Genomic DNA, 19,016 nt, shown 5'->3' on the forward strand with positions numbered 1-19,016 from the left:
AAAGGTATTTTCTTGTCTAGGCCACCATGTCCGCGATATTCTTCCACGTGGGACATTAATCCTTTCTTAAACTACTTAGTCACAATCCCTTCAGATTCCAACATCTCCAATCTTTCAAGAAAACTGGCTTCACTACTAGCACTAGCTTTTGCAGCTAGAGGAGCTGAACTTTCCTTAATAGACACATCCGAATCCTGGATGACAACCACTCTAATGGGTTTCCATATCATCCTAAAAAGTCACACAAAGACCAGCTCCATTCAGAACCCTTTGATAGAGTTTGATCTAGTCAAAGATCAGTTAGACACGGATCTTTGCATAGTTGAGTACTTATCCGCTTACCTCTCAACAACAGCTCCATGGAGAGATGACATTTTCTAGCCTTTTTATCACATGCCGAAAGCCTTTTCGTCCGGCCAGACCCTCTACAATCAGGGGTTGGATAGTTTCTGCCATGCAAAGCTCAGGAATAGATACCACCATTTTCAAGGGACACTCCATCCGTGGTGCCGCCGTCACCTCGGCAGCGGCTAGAGGATTAACATTACAATCCATAATGCAGGCCGCACGTTGGTCGTCCACTCGTACCTTCGTGAAACATTATTGGAGGCCTTCTGATACTCAAAGGATAGAATTCCTTAGAGCAACCACCAGGTATGTGGTAGTCTACCCACCAGCTGTTGCTAGGTGGCAAGCCTCCCGACGAACAAACACTAATTTGCAGGAATCTATGACCTGCAAACTCTCTTTGTTCTAGGGCAGGCATTCCCAACCACGGTCCTCAAGGCACACCAACAGTGCAGGTTTTAGTGATATCCAGGCTGCAGCACAGATGGTTAAATCAAAATAACTGAGCTACTAATTAAGTCACCTGTGCTGAAGCCTGGATATCACTAAAACCTGCACTGTTGGTGTGCCTTGAGGACCGTGGTTGGGAATGCCTGTTCTAGGGAATAGGCTTGCCACCTAGCAACAGCTCCCACCCTACCCAACCTATACCTTGCTAGGTCTGTTGGTTGTAATCTCTAACAACAGTCATTAATTATGCCTGTTTTCTCTTTAAATTTCAGGTGCTCCAAAAGGTCAGAAGAAACAGCCGCAGATGCAGCAACCTAATGATCAGAAATAGCCTTACAAATATCTTTAATGGGCTCTGCAAGTTTGCAGGAGTTTGTTTTTTGTGCTAATTTCAAAAGCAGCATAACAGTTCTTTCTTTGGCCATTGCCAGTTGTTTTTCTTATCACCTGTATTACTGTTGAAAGGTTTCTAGTAAACGCATTTGTTTCTGCTTCTATATGGTCTCCGGTGTCCTCCGTTACTAGGTTATATTAGGTAAGGTGATCTTACCCCTCTAAATTTCTCTATTGTTCTAGTTGGGATTGCCATCTGTAAGCTTCCGTAAAATCTACTGTCTGGGGGCGTGGCCTAGCGCCTTATAGGGTGCGCACGCGTGTGCCCGGTGGTGCGCGTGTGCTCCCGTGACGCGTGCACGGGTTTAGCGTGGCCGCAATCTGCGGCTCTATCCCTGCTCCCCCCAGGCTCTGGGAAGGTAAGTGAAAGTTTTCTTTCAGTATACCTTCCCAGCGATCCATCGTGAGGCTTGCACCTAACCCACCAGCTGTTGCTAGGTGGCAATCCTATTCCCTAGAACAAAGAGAGTTTGCAGGTCATAGATTCCTGCAAACTAGTGTTTAGCCAGCATGCTGATAACAGAAGGTTGCTTACTTTAATTTAACGTCCCCCTTAACACTCACTCACTCACTCACTCTTTCCACAGATAGTTATCAACAACTGCACTCTGCAAACAGGCACCAAGGTCAAACAGGGACCTCCTGACCCTCACCCTCTTCTCTGTGCAGACTTCTTACTCTCCCCTCCCCTTTCTCCACACCTCCCCAGTTTATGCACAATCTGTTTCTTTCACTTTCATTTCTCATTCTCATCTCATCTCATCTCAAGAATCATGGAAGAGAAGCAGTTGCTACTGAGACTGCAGCCCCAAGACCTGTGCTGCACTATCTGTTATAATCTTTACAACTACCCCACCACTCTGCCCTGCGGACACACTTTCTGTAAAGTGTGCATAGAGAAATTCTGGGAAAGCCAAAGGAGTACAAAGTGCGAGTGTCCCTTGTGCAAGAAATCCTTCCAGACCAAGCCTGTACTTTGCAAGAACACAGATATCGCACAACTGCTTGACACTGTGCAGGAACTGGACAGTAAAGCACATGAACAATGTCAGCACTGCATTGGAGATGGGGCCTTAAAACTCTGCTTATCCTGCATGGCCCCTCTGTGCACAAACCACTTAGTGCTGCACAGCGGCCAGCGACATCTGCTGGTCAATCTCATCACTACAACTTGGCCCTGCAAGCGGCATGAGAAAGGGTTGCAGTATTTCTGTATGTCGCATAGCTCTCCTGTGTGTTCAATGTGTGTGTCGCAGCACAAAGAATGCCAGACTTTCCAGCTGCTAGAGTTATACACAAGGAAGAAGGTACGTCACATGATTTATAGAGCCTGATTGCACATTGCAGTACCAATTGGTGCAGCCACTGTCAGTTGCACCATGGAAAGTTGTACCAGTCTCATGGCAGTTGCAGTTTCTCCATCTGCGCCACTACCATAATGTGCCAACTTAACGGACTATTGTAGTGTGCGCTATTAACTACCGCCCAGGAATGCCCATCACTTTTCCACCACATTTCTGATACTGTCTGAATCAAGAGCACCTTTGCGTGTCCTCTGAACACAATTGCATACCTCCCAACATCGCGAGATCGAAAAGAGGGACTCTTTAGCGCGGGAGGCGTGGCTTCCTGGGAGTGCCGTGAGTCACCCCCCCCCCATTTTTCCGTCACTGTGAGGGCATGGCCAGTGCTCTGTGAATTGCTGGCATGCCCCCAGCCCCTCTGTCTCCTGTGAATAGACACTACGTGCATGCGCACAGCACCTATTCACCGCTGCTCTGCTACGCAGGGCAGCGAGTGACAGGAGCCTCTCAACTGGCCCCCCACCACCACCGTGGGTCACTGCGGCCCACGGTGGGACAGCGGGACAGTCCCAAAAAACAGGACTGTCCCGTGAAAATCGGGATAGTTGGGACTCCGAGGTATGCAATTGCAAAAAATCAATTAACTGTGTGAACATCGGCATTGCATGCAGCTCTGAATGAGACCCATAATCTGTAAATCTATGTGTGTAATGGCCACACACAAACAGGGCAATTGCTGAGGTATTGGTAACATAAAAGTAAATACAAACATATGTTGCTGATTTATTGTTAACATTAAGAGTAAATACAAACTAATGTTGGCTATAGGTGGGTTAATTATCAGTGTTATCATTGGTAATTAACATTCATTTTATGGAACCATTGACTGTGAACCATTGATGGTTTAAATCCATCAATGGCCAACCCTGCTAGGGCCGCTGCCCAACAGGTTTGGGGATAGAGCCTAGTGACAGAAAACAATTTATTGGTATAATTTCATTTTGCTTCCCCAAAATTGTGGACTGTCGCCCCATCAAGGGCAGCTGGACTTACCTGCCACACCACCTACCTGATGACAGAGATGGGAAACAAGGAAAGCACAGCAGATATCTTACTTACATTTTAATGGTATCACGATTTTCTGGCAATTTCCCACAAAATGTGTATAATAAATATGCCCCAAAAAACACAACTATAACATGTGAGTGACTTTATATAGAAGACGAAGAGACAGGATCCACTCATAGCTCAAACCCTGGCTGAGGCTGTGCATGGAAATTAATGAGACTTTAAAGCATAGGTCTGCAAAATCGGTCCTCATTATGCCACACAGTGCATGTTTTGCAGGTCTCCTCACTGAATCGTAAGTAAAATAATTAGCTCCACCTGTGGACCTTTTAAAATGTGTCAGTGAGTAATTAATACACCTGTGCACCTGCAAAACATGCACTGTGTGGGGTAATGAGGACCGAGTTTGCAGACCTATGCTTTAAAGAATACATTTTCAGCTAAACCCAGTTGGAAATGGGGGAAGGTCAGTGGGTGCCATGAGGGAAGTGGGTGGGAGAACAAAGGGGAGCTGAGGGGGAAGAAGTGAGGAACATATAAAGTTGGAGGTGAGAACGGCACAGGGATGGCGATTTGCGATCCAACCTGAATTAGCCCCTGAGTGCGGATATAGATCACTTATAACCCTTTACTCGAATCGATATATTGACCATATTGACTAGTGTGTACCCTCAATTGTATGTTGTCAGTAGGTCATCCCATCTGATGTGCTGCACATCAGGTGGCCCGACCTCGCTGATGACAGCATGCAGGTTAATGCGGGATGGAATAATATATCACGTAAGGTCAGAGATGTAGGAGGGAGAAGAGGGGATAAGGGCTTTGTAGAGTGTGAGAAGCTTGACTTGGATCTGAATGGGAAGGGTAGCAAGTGAAGGTCCTGCAAGAGAGGTGAGGTGGATGTAGGGTGTTTGGAGAGGATGATGAGACGGGCAGCAGCACTGAGAATAGATTGTAGTGGAGAGAGGTATTTGTCAGGGAGGCAAGATAAGAGTAGATTACAGTAGTCCAATCTGGAGATGACCAATGAGTGGATGAGTATCTTAAGGGCCCCATACACTACAACGATATGTCTGAGGCTGAGGTCGGAAGTAATTTCCCTTGAACTCCCCCAGGATCTTCCCGGGAGTGATTCCATACGATTTGGTACTTTTGTGCTATTTTTGCATAAGATATATCGCATGCGAATGATGAAGCCGCTATACATCGCATGCAATATATCGTATGGCATACAGTTGTACCATGAGATATATCAGATGGGCAGGATAGAGGGCTACGGGGGCTGGGAGTGTCCTGAGAATGCCAGTCAAACTTCCCTGTGATACATCGCATGCGATATATCACATGCACAAAAAAACACACTTTTTTCATCTGATTCCATCCAATTCAAATATATCATTAGTGCAGCATCAACGACCTAGGGGATCCTATCCGACAGCCACGGGGACGTGCATCAGATTGGATACGATCTAAAACACATACGATTGTACATAATTTCATACAATATATCAGACAGGTATATCAGAATTGTATGAAATCGTGTAAAATCGTACTAGTGTACAGGGCCGTCTTTTCGTATGGGCTCAATGGGCTCAATGGGCTCTTGCCCAAGGGCCCCAGGAGTAAAAGGGCCCTAGGCTGATAGCTGAGGGTCCCCTCTTTCCAGGGGTACCAGATTTTTGAAAATCGGCCCTGGGGAACCGGAGATATCCGACTTCAAAGCAGTGGTCCCCATCCAAGCCTGTTAATTGCTCTTCCCAGCCAGATATCTTGGGTTCTGTCTGAAATAGAGTTTTTCTGAGGATATACTATAAAAGCTGGGACTCTCCCCTTTCAGTGGACACTGGCATCTTGTCTCTACTATGCCCAGAACCAGAGATATCAGCCTTCCAGCAGCTGGTCCATGCTGCAGCTCCACAAGCCTAATATGCAGTTTTATATTTTTGTTGGTGGCTTGCTCTGGCTCCTGAACTCTGATCCCCAAGTCCCCAGTACTGCCTGAAAGGTGGGACTCTCTAGTTTTTTTTATCCAATTAAAGCTAAGAAATCTATTTCCAGGAACTGGAGATATCTGCAGTAAAGCAAGCTGCCTTGACCCCCGGAAAATGATGAATATTAAGCCCACTCCACTGTCCTCCCCTCCCCTGTGTATTAAGCACCCCCTACCACCCTGGAAGTCATGTACCAGGGCCCCTTCTACAGTTTAGTGTTCTCCTTCCCGCCCCATTTGTGCAGTAAAGGAGTAATTAGCAGAAATTATTTCTCCAGGTCCTACATGCTGAGCGAAAGATAGAACACCCCCTACCGCCCGCGGGACATCAAAGCTGCTGCTGATAGCACCCCCCACCCCTATCGCTGATGGGTGGGTAGGGGCCCCAGTGCATTGCTGTGCCCAGGGGCCTACACTGCTGTTAAGACGGCTCTGCTAGTGTATGGGACCCTTTAGTAGCTTCCGGGTGATAAAGGGTCTGATTCTGGAGATGTTTTTGAGATGGAAAAGGCAGATTTGTGAGAGGTACTGAATGTGTGGTTTGAATTAGAGGGATGAGTAAAGCATTTTTCCAAGAGAGTGCACATGGGAGCTAGAGGAGATAGTAGTGCCATCAATGGATAATGAAATTTTGGGAGGTGAGGCTATGTGGGAGGGAAGATGATAAGCTCAGTCTTAGGGGTATATTCAATTGAAGTCGAAAGCTGCTGTCCAGGGCCGGCTCTAGGCATGTTCGAATAGAGCGGCCGCGCAGGGCGCCACCCTTAATGGGCGCCACGCGCTGGCGCCGCCATATTCGATGCTGGAGCCGGCCCTGTGTGTGTGCTGCTGCAGCATTTGGCGGTCGCGCTGTGTATGCGCGCTGCGCGGCGCCGGTATCTAACGTCAGACGCCGGCGCCGCGCATAGCCCGCCTGCACAAGTGGCCGCCCACCCGCCCGCCAGCCCGGACCCAGGCTCAGGCTCACTCGCCCGGCCTCCCGCCCGCCCGCCAGCGCTCCCACACAGGCGGACAGCAGTACTCCTCCCCAGCACCGCAGGTATTTTTTTGGGGGGGGGGGGGGGGAGATCCGCACTGTGGGGGCATTTCTGGCACACAGGGGGCATTTTTGGTTATGTGGGGGCATTTCTGGCACTGTGGGGGCATTTCTGGCTCTGTGGGGGGCATTTCTGGCACTGTGGGGGCATTTCTGGCACTGTGGGGGCATTGCATATCTGGCTCTGTGGGGGCATATTTGGCACTGTGGGGACATATCTGGCCCTGTGGGGGCATATCAGGCACTGTGGGGACATATCTGGCACTGTGGGGGCATTTCTGGCACTGTGGGGGCATTTCTGGCACTGTGGGGGCATTTCTGGCACTGTGGGGGCATTTATCTGGCTCTGTGGGGGCATTTATCTGGCTCTGTGGGGGCATTTATCTGGCTCTGTGGGGGCATTTATCTGGCACTGTGGGGGCATTTCTGGCACTGTGGGGGCATTTCTGGCACTGTGGGGGCATTTCTGGCACTGTGGGGGCATTTATCTGGCTCTGTGGGGGCATTTATCTGGCTCTGTGGGGGCATTTATCTGGCACTGTGGGGGCATTTCTGGCACTGTGGGGGCATTTCTGGCACTGTGGGGGCATATCAGGCACTGTGGGGACATATCAGGCACTGTGGGGGCATATCTGGCACTGTGGGGGCATATCTGGCACTGTGGGGGCATATCTGGCACTGTGGGGGCATATCTGGCACTGTGGGGGCATATCTGGCACTGTGGGGACATATCTGGCTCTGTGGGGGCATTTATCTGGCTCTGTGGGGGCATTTATCTGGCTCTGTGGGGGCATTTATCTGGCACTGTGGGGGCATTTCTGGCACCGTGGGGGCATATCTGGCACCGTGGGGGCATATCTGGCACTGTGGGGGCATATCTGGCACTGTGGGGGCATTTATCTGGCTCTGTGGGGGCATTTATCTGGCTCTGTGGGGGCATTTATGTATCAGGCACCGTGGGGGCATTTATGTATCAGGCACCGTGGGGGCATTTATGTATCAGGCACCGTGGGGGCATTTATGTATCATGCACCGTGGGGGCATTTATGTATCATGCACCGTGGGGGCATTTATGGATCAGGCACCGTGGGGACATTTATGTATCTGGCACCGTGGGGGCATTTATGTATCTGGCACCGTGGGGGCATTTATGTATCAGGCACCGTGGGGGCATTTATGTATCAGGCACCGTGGGGGCATTTATGTATCTGGCACCGTGGGGGCATTTATGTATCTGGCACCGTGGGGGCATTTATGTATCTGGCACCGTGGGGGCATTTATGTATCTGGCACCGTGGGGGCATTTATGTATCTGGCACCGTGGGGGCATTTCTTGCACTGTGGGGGCATTTCTTGCACTGTGGGGACATTTCTTGCACTGTGGGGGCATATCTTGCACTGTGAGGGCATTAATGTATGTGGCACTGTGGGGGCATATCTGCGCTGTGGGGGCATTTATCCATCTGGAACTGTGTGGCCATTTATGTAGCTGGCACTGCTGGGGGGCATGTCACGTGTAGCTGGCACTGCTGGGGGGCATGTCATGTGTAGCTGGCACTGCTGGGGGGCATATCATGTAGTGTTCCCGCTAGGCGTCTGTGGCTGGGCAGTGTGTCTCAGTGCTCTACCTGGCGCAATGTGTCTAACGTGCTCTTATAGGAGGTTCTACCTGGTGCAATGTGTATTAGCTGCACTACTGTGTGGTGTAATGTGAATTGCCACTATAATGTGGCTACGCACCTTCCCCACGAAGTAACTCCCCTAAATTTTTGCTGCGCGCCTTCGGCGCGCACTGTCCATGCTTTAGCGTGTGGAAATGGGAACAACAAGCATTACAGTATGTACATCATTTTGCCCACCTAACTTAAAAATGTGCCCTCCCTGTGATCAGCAACCTGCCCTAAAAAGTGAACACTAGCACGTGTAGCTGGCACTGCTGGAGGGCATGTCATGTGTAGCTGGCACTGCTGGGGGACGAGACCACGCCCACTTTTCAAGAGGCCACGCCCACTTTTCCAGGAGCTCAGGGTGCTAGTAGGCCTGGAGCCGGCCCTGCTGCTGTCTTGTCGAAAAGATGGCAGTTTTCAACTTTTTTAGGTCAGAAGGGGTTCCGACCCATTCAATATAACCACAAATTATTCGACAAGTCGAGGAATTCGACTTGTCAAAAAGCACGTGGATCAGCGGAATAGCTGCCGATCCACGTGCTTCTGTCAAAAACGGGGCCAAAACCAACAGGTTTTGGCACCCTTTTCGACCATCTCAATCCGACTTTAAAAAAAGTCGGATTGAGGACATGAGACGGGGGAGCGGGGCGGCGGGCTGCAGGTCACTACCTCGGATGGGCGACCCCCGGCCAGGCTCCCGGCAGCGCAACCCGGCCGCCACTGACAGGTCCTCCTCTGCCGCTGATGTGTCCCCCGCCGCCCTTGACAGGTCCTCCGCTGATGTGTCCCCCGCCGCCCGCTGTCAGGTCCTCTGCTGATGTGTCCCCCGCCGCCCGCTGACAGGTCCTCCGCTGATGGGACCCCCGCCGCCCGCTGACAGCGTCACCCGCTGCCCGCAGTTAACTCTCCCTGTCCGCCGCTGATGGGTGTCACCCCCCCTGCCGCCGCTGATGTGTCCCCCGCCGCCCGCTGACTGGTCCTCCGCCGCTGTGTCCCTCGCCGCCCGCTGACAGTTCCTCCGCCGCCGCTGTGTCCCCCGCAGCAGGACGGGACACCATGAGTGGACAAATCCGACAGTCTGATTTGGTTGCTTATTTGAATAGGGCTTGTCGGATCCATTCCGACAAATGCATGTCGGAATGGATCCGACTTTAATTGAATATACCGCTTAGACATGTTAACTTTAAGAAAGCGCTGGGACATCCAGGATGAGATAGCACACAGACATTTGGAGAGGCGAGTGAGGAGAGTGGGGGAGAGGTCAGGGGAGGAAAGGTAGATTTGAGTATCATCAGCAGAGAGATGATATTGTAAGTCAAAAGAGCTGATGATCTCACCTAATAAGGATGTGTAAAGAGAGAAAAGGAGAGGCCCAAGAACAGAACCTTGGGAGACACCAACACATAATCACATATACCACTGTTCTAATCCAGCATAAAATTGGTGCATATGCTAGCCTTGCAGAGATGGACGCATTTTGAGGTGCAGCTGTGTGACCATACTGCACAAATGACAAATGCATCTTCTATGTGTAAAAAAATATAAAGTGCTGCCACAGTTACTACAGCCAACACCATTTCCCCTGCTACATACACTACAACCACTGCCACTATACCCCCACTATTAACACCCACATGACCATTACTATTCTTGTTTACCACCACCACAATAACTGCAACCATGATGACCGTACTTGTCACTGTCATTAATACTACCACTAAAAATTACCACCACTAATTATATTTATTTAATAACAGTTATTAATATAGTACTTACATATTATGCTGTGCTTTACAGAGAATATTTGGACATGGTATTGGTTATGATGGTATTGGTGGTTACTGATACCACCACTACCTCTACAAGCCACTGTTATCACCATTACCTCTACAAGCAACTGATACCACCACTGCCTCAACAACCACTACCATCATCAATGGCATCACTACCCCCTTCACCATCAATAGTGGTATCAGCAATACTGCCAACATTTCTAGCACTACTAAAACAGACAACTAACAAACACCTCGTTGAACCAATCAATAAGGACAGCAGAGTGATAAATGCAGGTGAACGAGTTGTAGTAGAGTAAAAAAGAAATATTAGGTTAAGGAACAATAGCAGAATGCTAAAGAGTGGTTGAGGAAAAGTAGCAGAGTGATAAAGGAAGGATGAGTAGTAATAGAAGAGAGATAAAGGTAGCGTAAGCAATAGTAGGACAGTGATAAATACAATGTGAGCCGTAGAAGAGTGGTAATGACAGGTTAAGGAGTAGTTACAGGGTGATAAAGACAGATTGAGGGGTAGTAGAGTGACAAGGATGGGTTAAGAGGCGGTAGTTTAATGATAAGGGCAGGTTAAGGGTAGTAGTAAAATTATAAGGTAAGGATGAGGGGTACTATTAGCAGAATGAAAATGGCAGGTTGGGGGTGCAAGAAGTAGCATGATAAGGACAGATTGAGAACGCTAGTAGTAGAGTGATAAGGAAAGTTGAAGGGTGCTAGTAGTAGAAGTAATAAAGCAGGTTGAAGGGTGATAGTAGAGCAATTAGAGCAGGCTTGGGGGTGCGGTTGGACTGACCCGCAGGTGATCAGGGGGGAAACCCGCGGTGGGCCCTCACGTCCTCCTCTAGGGATCAGACTGTGTACTTGAATTATACATTATACACATGCTACATTATACTGTACAGGACAGTGGTGTATTTTTTACAGTGCATGCATGGACTAGACTTTTCTCCCTCTCTCTCTCTCTCTCTCTCTCTCTCTCTCTCTCTCTCTCTCTATATATATATATATATATATATTCAGGGCAGTCGAGAGCCGGGATGGGCCCATGTACTTTTCAAGGGGCATGGCCTAATCACAGTAGGTATCGTCAAGTACCCTTAGAAAAAAATACTGAAAAAAAAATATTATTTTAAGCACCTCCTTGGCCACACTACAGACCGGCAGTAGCGGATCTTGCCCGGGGCGCCGCCTGCCGGAGGGCGCCGCACCATGGCAAGATCCGCCACTGTGGCCCCCGCTGTGCCCCCCCGCTGTGAAGGGAACCAGACGCTACGCGTCTAGTTTCCCTTCGTGGAGAGGACCTTTGCTGTGCTGTGCGCGATGACATCATCGCGCACCGCACAGCATTGTGGCACAGACGCTAGGGGTCATAATTGACCTCTAGTGTCTGTGCATCCGAGGAGAGGAGCGGCGACGGCGGAGGTCTGCAGCGATCTGGAATCAGGAGCGGGGATGTAAGTATACTTTTTTTTTCTTTTCTTTCAGTGGCGCTACAAATGGGGGCGTAACTGACCATGCCCCCGTATTAAGCCACGCCCCTAACATTTTTTGCCCGGGGCGCCACAAGGGCAAGAACCGGCCCTGCAGACCAGTACACAGCAGCATGTGCTGGGCTGAGGAAAAGAGCTGCTGCTGCTATGTAAGAGGGAGGGGGCCTGGGCCCCAACTGGATCCTCTCTGGGCCCCTCCATCAGACCTGGGCCCGAGTAATTTGTACCCTCTTCCCCGTCTCTCGGCACCACTGTATATATTTATATATATATATATATATATATATATATATATATTTATCATGGGTCCCAGACAATGTACTCTCTAATGGTTTGGCAAACCAATGTGGTGGCTGGCCACACCCATAAATATGGGCCTCTACCACTGCATACCCCCGGTGGGCCCTTCATGCCCCAGTCCGTCACTGGATTTGTGTGGGTAATATTGTTTCTGTGCAGGGTAAATACTGGCTGCTTTATTTTTACACTGCAATTTAGATTTCAGTTTGAATACACCCCACCCAAAGCTAACTCTCTCTGCGCATGTTATATCTGCCCCACCTGCAGTGCACATGGTTTTGCCGCTTAAAGAAAGATTTTGCTTTTGCGATCCATGCTGAATTAGGTGCATAGAGGCTTGTGGTGTCCATTAATTCAAAGGATATTTAAAATGTTAAACATGATTATGTTACACTGACGTTAGACTGAAGGAAAACAGAAGGAGAACACTCTACCCACAATCTGGAACTGTGAAGAACTGATTTCAAACAAATAAGAGTCCACTTACTCTACACATCAAACTACTGCAATCTGAGGAACATGGACACTTATAACTTTGGGGGTAAATCAGATCTGATCGCTGGGCTGCCTTTTTTTGCTGCCCTGTGATCAGATAGTCGCCGCCTACAGGGGTAGGGGAAAAGCCTGTGCAAGTGTGCGATCACTTCGTTAGCAAAGCTGCACAAAAATCAGTTGTGCAGTCTCTGCGCTGCCCAGGACTTACTCAGCCGCTGCGATTGAATCCTCCTGATCGGGAGGCCGGAGCTGACATCAAACACCCTCAATTAAAACGCCTGAGCCCACCTGCGTTTTTCCGGACACGCCACCCACAAACGGCCTCTTCCTGTCAGTCTCCTTGCGAACGCCTGTGTGACTGGATCCTTCGCACCATCCCGTCGCAGGGCACCGATCCCCATTGCAGCCGTCCGTCGCGATCAGATCTGAATTGCCCCCTTAAGTCTGTGTTAGGAACGCTGCATGACATTTCAACTTCATCTGCAACTACTCAAATTATGTTTTTAGCTTACCAATAACATCTGATTTCTCACCTGTACCAATGTAATTTTGCTTTTACGTATTCTTGTAAGTCATGTCTGAATTACAATTACTTTTTCCCTACTCTCACAATCACTCTCAATTCTATCAGTCTACTTTAAAACTCAATTTATGCAATCTTATAATCTTTACTTCAAATTTTGTTTGCAACTCAATTATTGTCGACTAACATACACATTTACCAACACTGTACTTTTACCTGAACGCCTTCAATTCTACTGCTCTGTCTCTGTCATACTGTCTCCACTCCTTTTTCCAATATATTTATTTTTTATTTTTACACCCATTTACCTCACCCTTACTATATCCAGGTTTTCATCAACCCTCCCCATCACCCCTTGTCTATCTAATTCTTTATTTTCACCTTTCCTTCCGCTTCTATCCCTCCCCCCAGTCTCCTACATCTCCTGCTCCCTCTCCTCCTCTGTTTCCCGTCCACCCCTCTGTTTCTCTTCCTCTCCTCTCTTCCTGTTACCCCACTTTCAGTCACTTCTGCCCCACCATGGTCCTACTACCCCACCACTCAGCCAGTTCCCTCCCTTCATTCTCCGTCACTTCACCTCATCTCCATCTGCATCACACTGCACTCCCTCCTGTCCTCCTGCAGTTTCCCTCCTGGCTTACAAACCCGCACCAACACTATGCCTGCTTTATCCCTTCCATCCAAATTAGTATCACCTCAAAGCTACAGCAACCCTAATAATCTAATTTGCATATCTCCCTCAAACTCACACCCCCTATCTTGTGCCCTATGAAATGCCAGATCTGTTTGTAACAATAGATATGAATACTGATCACGCTACTCCGTATTGCTGCCCTTATAAAAACTATAAGACCCCTCACTGGTCTTTAGAAAATACAAATAGATACACAAAGATTTCTTACAGGATGGCGCAAACACAGAAAAAATATATAAAAAAATCCTTACATTAAAAAAGAGCAGTTTGTCAATATCAATCCATGAGAATAACCAGAAGATATGTTGTTCTGTTGTGCTGTATTCCAAATATTCCACTTTTTTTTGTATATAGTGGTTAGATGTAGATATGGATCCTGATTATAGGTAAAATTACCACAGGCTGGATACCAATTGTTCAGCTACAACATACTCCCAACAGTCCACATGCTCATAATAAAGATTAAAATAGTTAAGGCATATAAACCACAATTGTGGATGGGGTCACAGCAGAGTGTTCACAAGCCATCTAGTTACCCTACCAGGTGTAGTAGGCAAAAAGGGGTCCGAAGCTCTGGAACTCATGCACCTCCTCCATTTAAACAGCAGGCTTAAGGCCTTTCGGACAAATGTCCTTCCTCAGAAGCATGATCATGATCTGTTTGTAACAAACTGGTCCCCACCCATGAGCTTTTCATCTCCAACTCCCTGCATCTCCTGGAAATGACAGAAACCTGGATTAAGTCCTATGACACCACTTCTCCTGCTCCTCTCTCTGCTGGGGTCCTCACTTTCTCTCATACACCCCGACCTGGGGGTCACCAAGGCGGTGGTGTTGGGATCCTTTTACCCTCTAACTACTCCTACTATCACTGACCTGATTTGGGAGTGTTGTGGACTCGGGGCTTCTTCCGATGACCGGGAAGAGGAACCGCTACTGGGTCGCAGTAGAGATGGCCGGATGTAGGTCTTCCTCATGCAGGATTAAGACGGCAGGCAGGAAGCACGGAAGAATACTTGAAGGTTTCCTGAAAGACAAGACTTGTAGAGATACTGAATGCTGAGGCACTGAGGTGCTGGAGGCACAGGTATTGAGGCACAGTAATGCTGAGTGATGAGGCACTGTGGTGTTGGAGGCACTGAGGTGCTGGAGGCACAGGTATTGAGGCACAGTAATGCTGAGTGCTGAGGCACTGTGGTGTTGGAGGCACTGAGGTGCTGGAGGCACTGAGGTGCTTGGAGGCACGGAGGTGCTTGGAGGCACGGAAGTGCTTGGAGGCACGGAGGTGCTTGGAGGCACGGAAGTGCGTGGAGGCACGGAAGTGCGTGGAGGCACGGAGATGCTTGGAGGCACGGAAGTGCTTGGAGGCACGGAGGTGCTTGGAGGCACGGAAGTGCGTGGAGGCACGGAGCTGCTTGGAGGCACGGAAGTGCTTGGAGGCACGGAGATGCTTGGAGGCACGGAAGTGCTTGGAGGCACGGAGGTGCTTGGAGGCACGGAGGTGCTTGGAGGCACGGAGGTGCTTGGAGGCACGGAAGTGCTTGGAGGCACGGAGATGCTTGGAGGCACGGAAGTGCTTGGAGGCACGGAGATGCTTGGAGGCACGGAAGTGCTTGGAGGCACGGAGGTGCTTGGAGGCACGGAGATGATTGGAGGCACGGAAGTGCTTGGAGGCACGGAGATGCAGACACAGAGACCGCAGGAACATGGGAGCTCTGGAAATCACAGCTTCTATGGCAGAATCGATGATACTCAGGCACCGGATCTCTGCCCGGCGTCTGGTTTTGAATCGCCCGCCCTTGCCTCATTGGCGGAGCAGGCAGGTGACGTCAGTCCTGCTCCGCCTCCCTGACCCCACTCACGATGGCGGCGCCCTCGCTCTGGGAAGCCGCCGGAGGAACGCGCCAACCCGCCGCCTGGACCGAAGATCGCCGGGGGAAGAGAGGCGCCGGGCAGACCAGGTCGCCCGCAGGGACAAGCGCGGCTGCCGTTGCCTGCGGTGAGTGACAGTACCCCCTCCTCCAGGAGTGGCCCCTGGACACTTTCCGGGCTTAGTTGGATGTCTGGAGTGGAAGACCCGAACCAGTCGGGGAGCCGTTACTTCAGTAGCATTAATCCAACTTCTCTCCTCAGGACCATAACCTTTCCAGTCTACCAAGTACTGTAATTTTTTATGAAGATAACGAGAGTCAAGAATAGCTTTGATTTCAAACTCCGTTCCAGCTTCAGTCACTACAGACATTGGCCTAGTGGATGCAGAGTGGAACCGATTCAGAATGAGGGGACGGAGGAGAGAAACATGAAAGGCGTTAGGTATTCGAAGGTGGGAAGGCAAACCCAGTTTACAGACCACAGGATTTAAGACTTGTAGCACAGGGTAAGGACCGATGAACCTTGGAGCAAACTTCATGGTGGGCACCTTCAACCGGAGATTACATGAGGACAGCCATACCCTGTCACCAACTTTATATTGAGGAGCGGCTCGCCGTTTCTTATGTGCGAAGAACTTGTACCGGACTGAAACCTTCTTAAGATTAGCATGAACCTTACTCCAAATTTGTCCGAAGTGTCGTAGAGTGGACGTTACAGCTGGAACCTCTTCTATCGGAAGGCTTGGAAATTCTGGAACACGTGGATGGAACCCGTAGTTGACGAAGAATGGAGATTCCCCAGTGGAAGAATGAAACGAATGGTTATGGGCAAACTCTGCCCAAGGCAACAACTCCACCCAGTTGTCCTGTGAAGGGGAGAGATACAAACGAAGGAAAGTCTCTAGATCTTGATTGACTCGTTCCATTTGACCATTCGTTTGGGGATGATAAGCGGACGAAAACTTAAGTTTAATCTGTAGTGTTGAACAGAGGGCTTTCCAAAACCTGGCGGTGAACTGTACCCCACGGTCAGAAACTATTTCTTGTGGCAACCCATGCAACCGAAAATGTTCTTGGATGAACAGTAGAGCCAGTTTCGGAGCTGTCGGAAGACCAGTCAAAGGCATGAAGTGTGCCATCTTTGAAAAACGGTCAACGATTACCCAAACGGTGTTGCAACCCTTGGAACAGGGCAAGTCAGTGATGAAGTCCATGGAAATGTGAGTCCAGGGTCTCACAGGAATAGGTAAAGGACGAAGTAACCCTGCAGGAGGCAGACGAGGAGATTTATGTTGTGTACACTGTGGACAAGAATTAACGTAATCTTGTACATCCTTCCTCATGGTGTTCCACCAGTAAGACCTTTGCAGAAACTTGTACATCTTCTGGGCACAGGGATGACCGGAAAACTTGGAGTTATGGACCCACTGTAGTATTCTTGGCCGGAATCTAGCTGGTACGGACATTCTTCCAGGAGGAGGAGCTGGAGTAGTTAAAGCAGCAGAGACAGAAACTAGATTTAGAATTAAACCCCGCTCAGGAGATTCATCCTCGTCTGTGGAAACTTGTGAACGGGATAGCGCATCTGCTTTAATATTGAGAGTCCCGGCCCGGTACTTGATAACAAAAGAAAATCGAGAAAAGAAAAGTGCCCATCTCGCTTGGCGAGGATTCAAGCATTGTGCGGATTTGATGTACAGCAAATTTTTGTGATCCGTGTAAATGGTAAACACATGTTTAGCCCCTTCCAAAAGGTATCTCCACTCTTCCAAGGCGGATTTAATTGCCAAAAGTTCCTGGTCTCCAATAGTGTAATTTCGTTCGGCCGGAGAGAATTTACGAGAGTGGAAGCCACACGGATGTAATTTCTTATCAGAGGAGTACTGAGAGAGAACGGCCCCAACCCCGACTGAAGATGCATCAACCTCTAGGAAGAAAGGTTCATCGAAATTTGGTTGTTGGAGAACTGGAGCCGTCATGAAAGCTAACTTTAAGTGGGAAAATGCCTCAATGGCTTCGGGAGGCCACAAACTTGGATTAGAACCCTTTCTTGTCAGGGCAGTAATGGGCGCAACAATGGTGGAGAAACCTCTAATGAATTTCCTGTAGTAATTCGCAAAGCCCAGGAACCTTTGTATTGCTTTCAAAGAAAGAGGCTGAGTCCAGTCACGAATGGCAGAAAGCTTTTCCGGATCCATGCGAAGCTCCGTCCCCGAGATGATATAACCGAGGAACGGAATTGATGTTACTTCAAAGGTACATTTGGAAAGCTTAGCATAGAGGTGATTCTCTCGTAAACGGTGGAGCACTTCTTTGACTAGAGTCCTGTGTTCAACAAGATTCTTGGAAAAGATCAGTATGTCGTCCAAATATACCACAACACTCTGATATAACATGTCACGAAAGATTTCGTTGACGAATCCCTGGAAAACAGCAGGAGCATTACTGAGACCGAACGGCATCACCAAGTATTCGTAATGCCCATCTCGGGTATTGAAGGCAGTCTTCCATTCATCCCCTTCTCGGATGCGTATAAGATTATAAGCTCCCCTCAAGTCGAGTTTGGAGAAAACGCGGGCACCACGAACCCTATCAAATAACTCTGTGATTAGTGGCAAGGGGTATTTATTCTTGATAGTAATATCGTTTAAGCCGCGGTAGTCGATGCATGGTCTCAACCTCCCGTCCTTCTTCTTCACGAAAAAGAAGCCCGCTCCAGCAGGGGAGGAAGAGAGGCGAATAAATCCCTTGAGCAGATTGGACTTAATATACTCCGACATAGCTTGAGTCTCGGGAAGTGACAGAGGATATGTGCGACCACGAGGTGGCGTCTTCCCTGGGACAAGGTTAATAGGGCAGTCCCAAGGCCTATGAGGTGGTAACAGATCAGCTGCTTGTTCCGAAAATACATCCTTGTACCCTTGATACGCCTCCGGAATTTGCTCTTCATCCGTCTTGGAGGAGACACGGAGCGGACAAACAGGAGTGAGACAATAAGCGTGACAAAAGGAACTCCAGGACAGAATTTGTGAAGACTTCCAGTCAATGTGGGGATTATGAATTTTTAGCCAAGGCATTCCAAGGACCAGATCATGGTGCATTTCTGGGATTACCAAGAGTTCCAGACCTTCCTGATGTAGAGCCCCGACCTGCAGCTTAACTGGCCCCGTGCGCCACATTATGAGACCCTTGGAAATTCTAGTCCCGTTGATAGCCGTCAATGAAATTGGCCGCTCGATAGGCCGTAACTTTAAACCCATGCTTTGGGCACAGGAGGAAGAAACGAAGTTCCCCGCAGCCCCGGAATCCAACAGGGCTTCACAAGACTTGGAGGCTGAATCGGTGACTAGAGTCACAGGAAGCAAACAGTCCGAAATTGGAGAAGCTTTTGTCGTAACCCCCAGCTTGACTCCTCCGGAACAAGCTAGGCCTGCCCGTTTCCCGGACGGGATTTACAAAATGTAAGAAAGTGATCTGCGGCTCCACAGTAAAGGCAGAGTTTACCCTCACGACGACGCTGTCGTTCTTCCGGAGACAATCGGGATCGGTTAATTTGCATGGGCTCATCCGAGCTAGGCAAGGCCACCGGTCTAGGAGTAG

At 49.1% G+C, this 19,016-nt stretch overlaps 1 protein-coding gene across 1 annotated transcript in view; it reads left to right on the top strand.

Moving 5' to 3' along the window:
- Positions 1 to 1,898: 1,898 nt before the first annotated feature.
- Positions 1,899 to 19,016, top strand: part of LOC135056111 (E3 ubiquitin-protein ligase RNF135-like) — a 90,583-nt gene continuing 73,465 nt past the window's right edge. Inside the window, exon 1 of the mRNA XM_063960879.1 lies at positions 1,899 to 2,498. Within this exon, the coding sequence (XP_063816949.1) occupies positions 1,965 to 2,498 (534 nt within the window). The 5' untranslated portion in view covers positions 1,899 to 1,964. The remainder of the gene's footprint in view (positions 2,499 to 19,016) is intronic.

This window comes from Pseudophryne corroboree, chromosome 3 (genome assembly GCF_028390025.1).
Source record: "Pseudophryne corroboree isolate aPseCor3 chromosome 3, aPseCor3.hap2, whole genome shotgun sequence".
NCBI classification, from domain to species: domain Eukaryota; kingdom Metazoa; phylum Chordata; class Amphibia; order Anura; family Myobatrachidae; genus Pseudophryne; species Pseudophryne corroboree.